Here is a 9,320-nt window from a genome sequence, read left to right as displayed (position 1 = left end):
TTACGATCATCTGGACATGCAGGATGGTACAGGGATGACAGAGGATGGTACAGGGATGACAGAGGATGGTACAGGGATGACAGGGGATAACATAGGATGGTACAGGGATGACAGGATGGTACAGGGATGACAGGGGATAACATAGGATGGTACAGGGATGACAGAGGATGGTACAGGGATGACAGGGGATAACATAGGATGGTACAGGGATGACAGAGGATGGTACAGGGATGACAGGATGGTACAGGGATGACAGAGGATGGTACAGGGATGACAGAGGATAACCAGTGGTGTAAATTACTTAAGTAAAAATACTTTAAAGTATTACTTAAGTGGTGTCTGTACTTTACTATTGATATTATTTACAACGTTTACTTCACTACATTCCTAAAGAAAATATTGTACTTTTTACTGCATATATTTACCCTGACAACCTATAGTACTCGTTACAGTTTGAATGCTTAGCAAGACAGGAAAATAGTCCAATTCACACACTTATCAAGAGAACATCCCTGGTCATCCCTACTGCCTCTGATCTGGAGGACTCACTAAACAGAGAACATCCCTGGTCATCCCTGCTGCCTCTGATCTGGAGGACTCACTAAACAGAGAACATCCCTGGTCGTCCCTACTGCCTCTGATCTGGAGGACTCACTAAACAGAGAACATCCCTGGTCATCCCTACTGCCTCTGATCTGGAGGACTCACTAAACAGAGAACATCCCTGGTCACCCCTACTGCCTCTGATCTGGAGGACTCACTAAACAGAGAACATCCCTGGTCATCCCTAGTGCCTCTGATCTGGAGGACTCACTAAACAGAGAACATCCCTGGTCATCCCTACTGCCTCTGATCTGGAGGACTCACTAAACAGAGAACATCCCTGGTCATCCCTACTGCCTCTGATCTGGAGGACTCACTAAACAGAGAACATCCCTGGTCATCCCTACTGCCTCTGATCTGGAGGACTCACTAAACAGAGAACATCCCTAGTCGACCCTACTGCCTCTGATCTGGTGGACTCACTAAACAGAGAACATCCCTGGTCATCCCTACTGCCTCTGATCTGGAGGACTCACTAAACAGAGAACATCCCTGGTCATCCCTACTGCCTCTGATCTGGAGGACTCACTAAACAGAGAACATCCCTGGTCATCCCTACTGCCTCTGATCTGGAGGACTCACTAAACAGAGACATCCGGTCATCCCTACTGCCTCTGATCTGGAGGTCTCACTAAACAGAGAACATCCCTGGTCATCCCTACTGCCTCTGATCTGGAGGTCTCACTAAACAGAGAACATCCCTGGTCATCCCTACTGCCTCTGATCTGGAGGACTCACTAAACAGAGAACATCCCTGGTCGATCCCTACTGCCTCTGATCTGGAGGACTCACTAAACAGAGAACATCCCTGGTCGACCCTACTGCCTCTGATCTGGTGGACTCACTAAACAGAGAACATCCCTGGTCATCCCTACTGCCTCTGATCTGGAGGACTCACTAAACAGAGAACATCCCTGGTCATCCCTACTGCCTCTGATCTGGAGGACTCACTAAACAGAGAACATCCCTGGTCATCCCTGCTGCCTCTGATCTGGAGGACTCACTAAACAGAGAACATCCCTGGTCATCCCTGCTGCCTCTGATCTGGAGGTCTCACTAAACAGAGAACATCCCTGGTCATCCCTGCTGCCTCTGATCTGGAGGTCTCACTAAACAGAGAACATCCCTGGTCATCCCTGCTGCCTCTGATCTGGAGGACTCACTAAACAGAGAACATCCCTGGTCATCCCTACTGCCTCTGATGTGGAGGACTCACTAAAAACAAATGCTTTGTTTGTAAATGATGTCTGAGTGTTGGAGTGTACCCCTGGCTATCTGTAAATGATGTCTGAGTGTTGGAGTGTGACCGGCTATCTGTAAATGATGTCTGAGTGTTGGAGCGTGCCCCTGGCTATCTGTAAATGATGTCTGAGTGTTGGAGTGTGCCCGGCTATCTGTAAATGATGTCTGAGTGTTGGAGCGTGCCCCTGGCTATCTGTAAATGATGTCTGAGTGTTGGAGTGTGCCCCTGGCTATCTGTAAATGATGTCTGAGTGTTGGAGGTGCCCGGCTATCTGTAAATGATGTCTGAGTGTTGGAGTGTGACCGGCTATCTGTAAATGATGTCTGAGTGTTGGAGTGTGACCGGCTATCCGTAACTTAAAATGGTGGCGTAAGGTTTGCTTAATATAAGGATTTTTTTTAAATGTATTTATACTTTTACTTAAGTATATTTTAGGAATTACATGTACTTTTGATACTTAAGTATATTTAAAACCAAATACTTTTACTCAATTAGTATTTTACTGGGTGACTCATTTTAAGTAATTTTCTATTAAAAGGTATGTTTACTTTTACTCAATTAGTATTTTACTGGGTGACTCATTTTAAGTAATTTTCTATTAAAAGGTATGTTTACTTTTACTCAAGAATGACACTTGGGTGGAAAAAGGACTCTGGGTTGGTCAGACAGGAAGTGGTCTGTTACTGCAAGTGTTTCTTCACCCTGGGACCTAAAGCGGTGCACTGTAGTTGTCACACCTGATTCCACTAGCTAGGAAATGTAAAAATAAAAGTTAAGCCATCTACCCGTGTGGCCGTTGGAAGAGCCTGGCGCTTGCAACACCAGGGTTTGATTCTCACGGGGGACCAGTACGAAAAAAAATATGCACTCACTACAGGAAGTAGCTCTGGATAAGAGTGTCTGCTAAATGACTAACGTGTGAAAACAAAAAATGTGCTTTTGGTTCCCTGGGACCAGTATTAAGAAACACTAACTGACTAAAGGTTAAAGAGAAGAGACAGAAATAGTTTTTCCTGACCTCCGTTTCAAAAGTAGTTTCTTTCACTTCCAAAAAAATGTCTGAAACCTCAAAAGATTGAAACAGATGTAACAAAGAATTTTTTTGTTTTTTCCTTTTTTCCAGAAAGACCATCCCACAGATGCACTTTGAATAATTTAAACCTGCCTTGACTGTTAAATATGCAGTAACTCAGTAACACTAGGTACATCTCTCAGCTTTGAGGGATGTCACCACCGCCACAGCACTTTTACCCTTTATCCATATTGGAGATGAGAAATCTGCAGCAACACAGCAGGATTAACTCTTGATGCACCTCCTTTTCAAGACTGTCCCCCCCAAAAAATAATACAAATCTACTTAGTAACAAGACAAATATGTAAACTAATAATAATAAATAACAACAATAATAATAATAAACACTTTTTGGGGGGATTTTTTTTTTGACCGAATGTCTTCAACCTCCTGAGGTTGAATAGGCCAGGCTGAAGCGTCTGCAGGTTGGTTTTGGGGTGTGTCTGATCGATACTAAGTGACTATGCTAAAAGCGGAAAGGTAAACTCCGGGATGCTGGCCTTCTAGGCAGAGTTGCAAAGAAAAAAAGCCATATTTCAGACTGGCCAATAAAAATAAATGATTAAGATGGGCAAAATAACACAGACACTGGACAGAGGTCAGCATCCCGGAGTCGCCTCTTCACTGTTGACGTTGAGACTGGTGTTTTGCGGGTACTATTTAATGAAGCTGCCAGTTGAGGACTTGTGAGGCGTCTGTTTCTCAAACTAGACACTCTAATGTACTTGTCCTCTTGCTCAGTTGTGCACCGGGGCCTCCCACTCCTCTTTCTATTCTGGTTAGAGCCAGTTTGTGCTGTTCTGTGAAGGGAGTAGTACACAGTGTTGTACGAGATCTTCAGTTTCTTGGAAATTTCTCACATGAAATAGCCTTCATTTCTCAGAACAATTATAGACTGACGAGTTTCAGAAGAAAGTTTCTGGCCATTTTGAGCCAGACGTTGAGTTTAAGTTTTGGCGGACTTTTCTTAGCGGATGTACAATCATCGGGAATTGAATTATGGAGCATTTCAGGCCCCGAAATGAAAACTGATGGTGGGCGATTAGGCCTGGCTTGCAGTCGGCGTTCCAATTCATCACAAATGTGTTCGATGGGGTTGATGTCAGGGCTCTGTGCAGGCCAGTCAAGTTCTTCCACAAGGATCTCGCCAACCATTTCTTCATGGACCTTGCTTGGTACACTGCCATTCATGCTGAAACAGGAAAGGGCCTTCCGCAAACTGTTGTCACAAAGTAGAATTGTCTAGAATGTCATTGTATGCTGTACCAATAAGATTTCCCTTCACTGGAACTAAGGGGCCCGAACCTTGAAAAACAGTCCCAGACCATTATTCCTCCTCCACCAAACTTTACAGTTGACACTATGCATTGGGGCAGGTAGCGTTCTCCTGGCATCCGCCAAACCCAGATTAGTCCGTCAGATTGCCAGATGGTGAAGTGTGATTCATCACTCAGGAGAACACGTTTCCACTGCTCCAGAGCCCAATGGCGACGAGTCTTACACCCCTCCAGCCGACGCTTGGCAATGCGCATGGTGATCTTAGGCTTGTGTGCGGCTGCTCGGCCACGGAAACCCATTTCACGAAGCTCCCGACGGACAGTTGTTGCGCAATAGAGGACAGACGACTTTTACGCACTACGTGCTTCAGCGGTCCCGCTCTGTGAGATTGTGTGGCTTACCACTTCGGGGCTGAGCATTTGTTGCTCCTAGACGTTTCCACTTGTGTGGCATCCTATGACAGTGCTACGTTGAAAGTCACTGAGCTCTTCAGTGAGGCCATTCTACTGCCAATGTTTGTCTACGTGCTCAATTTTATACACCCGTCAGCAACGGATGAGGCTGAAATAGTCTAAAAAAAATTTGAAGGGATGTCCACATACTTTTGTATATATAGTGTATATTGATTAGGTAAGTATTCAACCCACTGAGTCGAATACATTTCAGAATCACCTTTGACAGTAATTACAGCTGTGAGTCTTTCTGAGTACGTCTCTAACAGCTTTCCACACCAGGATTGTGCAACATTCGCAAAATTATTATTTTCAGCATTCTTCAAGCTCTGTCAAATTGGTTATTGATCATTGCTAGACAACCATTTTTAGGCCTTGTCGTAGATTTTCAAGTAGATTTAAGTCAAAACTGTAACTCGGACACTCAGGAACATTTACTGTCTTCTTGGTAAGCAACTCCAGCGTAGCTTTGGCATTGTGTGTTAGGTGCTTACCCTGTGCTTAGCTCCATTCTGTTCCTGAAAAACTCCCCAGTCCTTAACGATTACAAGCATACCCATAACATGACGCAGCCACCACTATGCTTGACAATATGGAGAGTGGTACTCAGTAATGTGTTGTATTGGATTTTCCCCAAACATAACACTTTGTATTCAAGACAAAAACTTAATTGATTTGCCACATTTTCAGTATTAATGAAACATTTTATTGCAAGTTTTAGAATATTTTAATTCTGTACAGACTTCATTCTTGTCACTGTCAATTACGTTAGTATTGTGGAGTAACTACAAATATTGTTGATCCATCCTCAGTTTTCTCCTATCACAGCCATTAAACTCTGTAACTGTTTTAAAGTCACCATTAGTCTCATGGTGAAATCTCTGAGTGGTTTCCTTCTTCTCTGGCAACTGAGTTAGGACGCCTGTATCTTTCTAGTGACCTGGTGTATTGATACACCATCCAAAGTGTAATTAATAACTTCACCATGCTCAAAGGGATATTCAATGTCTCCTTCTTAGTTTATTTTGACCCATCTACCAATAGGTGCCCTTCTTTGCGAGTCATTGGAAAACCTCCCTGGTCTTTGTGGTTGAATCTGTGTTTGAAATTCACTACTCGACTGAGGGACCTTACAGATAATTACACGTGTGGAGTACAGAGACGAGGTAGTCATTCAACATTCATGTTAAACACTTATTGCACAGACTGTGAGTCCATGCAACTTATTATGTGACTTGTTAAGCACATTTCCACTCCTGAATAGGAGTTGAATACTTATTGACATTTCAGCCTTTCTTTTTTAATTGATTTTGTAAAAATGTTGAAAAACATCATTCCACTTTGACATTACGGGGTAACTATTGTGTGTAGGCTATTGACAAAAGAAAAGCTCAATTTAATCAATTTAATATTCAGGCTGTAACAACAAAATGTGGTAAAAGTCAAGGGGTGCGAATACTTTACGAAGGCATGGTATATAGACGGCTCTGTGGCAGAAAGGGGGGGGGGCTAAACATCCAACAGGCCTCTTGGGATTCCACTGGTTTCATTTGGACATGTCAGTGTCTGCAGTCCTCTGTAGTTTATCATCTCATGTAGAAGTTAATAGCCAACGAAAACAAAGGAGGGCTATTACATTTATTTTTTTTTTAAGTCGAAGAGGGAAATGAAAAAGTGACTCTACCTGAAGAACATAGTAGTCAAATCTCAAACACGCATAACAATACAGAGGAACCACTGTAGAAGAGTGCAGGGTATTAAAAGGTTTTAGTTCCTACCTGTAGTACGAGGGGCTCAGGGTTGAAGGCCAGGGTCATCAGTAGCTGCATCCTCTCTGTGTCCTTTAGGTTCTTCAGCAGGAAGCTGCCAGAGTCTTTGGTCTCAGCGTAGCGCCGTACCACCCTGTCCAGTAGCCTCTGGGAAGGGCAGTGCACCAGGTCAGACCAGCCCTCAACCACCTCAGGGGTCAGCAGCCTCACGTCCCCGTTCAGCCTGGCGAACTCCGTCTTGTACATGGCCTGGATGAGGTCGCATCGCGGCCGGCCCGTAGCCCTCTTACAGATCTTCTGGTCAATGTCCGCCAGCTCTTGGTTGGATCCTAGGCGTTTGAGCACCACTCGCCTCGTCCCCTCCCGCGGTTCTCCGTACTGGGCGAAATACACATTCTTGACGTTGAAGACATCCAGGAAGCGTAAGCGTCCCCAGGTCTCGAAAGACACCTGGCCGTTCATGAACTTCCTGCACCAGCTGGTGCCGAAACAGGCGGGACACTTGTTGAGGTTGATGAAGCGGCGGTCCGTCAGCTCGTTCTTCTGGAAGGAAGCGAACAGGTTGTGGGTGTTCATCAGGAGGATAACAAACAGGCCCACCACCAATAGAAGTTTCAGACAACGGTAGAGACGACCCAGCTTCAGAGGCAGGAAACGCAGCATGGTGGTACGGGATGACGAGGTCAGCAGTTAGGGTGGAACAAAGGGAGTGTTGAGAGTATCGTTGGGCCGGGGGGAGGGGGAGGGGGCGGGGGGGGAGGAAGGGGGGGGGGGGGCTAACTGAGCCTCACTGCCTCTCTGTTATGTTGCGCTGGGGAATCATCATCAGCATCACCATCATCTAGAGGGCCTGGTAGGGGCAAGGCTCAGTAACCCCATGCCAAACTCTGACACAGGCCTGCGAGTCCCCGTCTGTGGAGCCTGCATCCAAGCAGAGAGAGAGACAGAGAGAGGAGAGAGAGAGGAGAGAGAGGAGAGAGAGAGGAGAGAGAGGAGAGAGAGAGAAAGAGGGGGGAGAGAGAGAGAGAGAGAGAGAGAGAGAGAGAGAGAGAGAGAGAGAGAGAGAGAGAGAGAGAGAGAGAGAGAGAGAGAGAGAGAGAGAGAGGGAGGAGAGAGACAGAGAGAGGAGAGAGAGAGGGAAGAGAGAAGAGAGAGAGGGTGAGGGGAGAGAGAGAGAGAGAGAGAGAGAGAGAGAGAGAGAGAGAGAGAGAGAGAGAGGAAGGGGAGAGAGAGAAATAAAAAAATATTACACAGCGAAAAACAAAAATGATTCTTTTAACAATGAAGCATGGAATTGGTTATTCTCATGAAACCATTCAAATACCATGGCAGTCATGATTAAATATAAAGCACGTCATTTATTAATATAACAAAATATTATAATAAAGATAAGTGTCCTCCATCTTGCACAAAGAGTCATTTCAACATAGGAATGAATTATTTTTTGTATTTTATTGCATTTTCCTGCTGAGATTCTCATTACCGCAACACATCCAGCTCTGTCAATGTGTCATGTTGTAATTTAAACAGAGTAAATTGAAAATATTCAGAAAAAAATGAAATGTTTGTTCTACTACACACACACACACACACACAAACACACAACACACACACACACACACACACACACACAGTAAGCCATTTAGTTTGTTCTATAGAACGTCCACACAGTCAGTAAGCCATTCAGTCCCTTCTATAGGACACACAGTCAGTAAGCCATTCAGTCCCTTCTATAGGACACACAGTCAGTAAGCCATTCAGTCCCTTCTATAGGACACACAGTCAGTAAGCCATTCAGTCCCTTCTATAGGACACACAGTCAGTAAGCCATTCAGTCCCTTCTATAGGACACACAGTCAGTAAGCCATTCATTCCCTTCTATAGGACACACAGTCAGTAAGCCATTCAGTCCCTTCTATAGGACACACAGTCAGTAAGCCATTCAGTCCCTTCTATAGGACACACAGTCAGTAAGCCATTCAGTCCCTTCTATAGGACACACAGTCAGTAAGCCATTCAGTCCCTTCTATAGGACACACAGTCAGTAAGCCATTCAGTCCCTTCTATAGGACACACAGTCAGTAAGCCATTCAGTCCCTTCTATAGGACACACAGTCAGTAAGCCATTCAGTCCCTTCTATAGGACACACAGTCAGTAAGCCATTCAGTCCCTTCTATAGGACACACAGTCAGTAAGCCATTCAGTCCCTTCTATAGGACACACAGTCAGTAAGCCATTCAGTCCCTTCTATAGGACACACAGTCAGTAAGCCATTCAGTCCCTTCTATAGGACACACAGTCAGTAAGCCATTCAGTCCCTTCTATAGGACACACAGTCAGTAAGCCATTCATTCCCTTCTATAGGACACACAGTCAGTAAGCCATTCAGTCCCTTCTATAGGATGACATGTCCATAACAGTAAGATTTCCCCCATGTTTTGAGACATGCTCATTTTCATGTCATGCTTCCTTTCCATTTCCAGATATCAAAAAACAAAAGCAAAATTGTAAAAATCAATAAAAAAAACTCAAGATCTGACAAACAAGCAACATGAAATGAAGGGGGGGGGGGGGGGGGAAAAACAGTGGCGAGAAAAACTCAAAAAAAGGTATTACGGAAGAAAGAAACCGTTAAAAGCTGTATTGGACATGACACCATCACCACCGGGAAGATGATACACGTCAACATGTTCAAGAAACAAAATGAAGAAGTTATTCAAAATCTTCCAAGAAGACACAGCCTCCTCAAGAAGAACAGCCATTCTCACCTCAGCAAGAAAGAATCTAATCAACACTAATCAAAATGGAGGTTAAATTTGTGCTACACAGAAGAGAAGATTTTGGAAAGATGATCAACCTAACGAAAAGACTGAACATACTTGAAATGATGGCCAAGAGGAAG

At 44.5% G+C, this 9,320-nt stretch overlaps 1 protein-coding gene across 2 annotated transcripts in view; it reads right to left on the bottom strand.

Annotated features, from left to right (window-relative positions):
- The window catches only part of LOC106590677 (divergent protein kinase domain 2A), a 92,261-nt gene that overhangs the window by 42,914 nt on the left and 40,027 nt on the right, over window positions 1-9,320 (bottom strand). For both annotated transcript variants that reach the window (XM_045710747.2, XM_014181835.3), the window contains one exon: window positions 6,427-7,338. In XM_045710747.2, the coding sequence (XP_045566703.1) occupies window positions 6,427-7,080 (654 nt within the window). In that variant the 5' untranslated portion in view covers window positions 7,081-7,338. The remainder of the gene's footprint in view (window positions 1-6,426; window positions 7,339-9,320) is intronic.

This window comes from Salmo salar, chromosome 29 (assembly GCF_965601325.2).
Source record: "Salmo salar chromosome 29, fSalSal1, whole genome shotgun sequence".
Classification (NCBI taxonomy): Eukaryota; Metazoa; Chordata; class Actinopteri; order Salmoniformes; family Salmonidae; genus Salmo; species Salmo salar.
The sequence above is the reverse complement of the archived record's forward strand: the minus strand, read 5'-3'. Positions and strand labels throughout refer to the sequence as shown.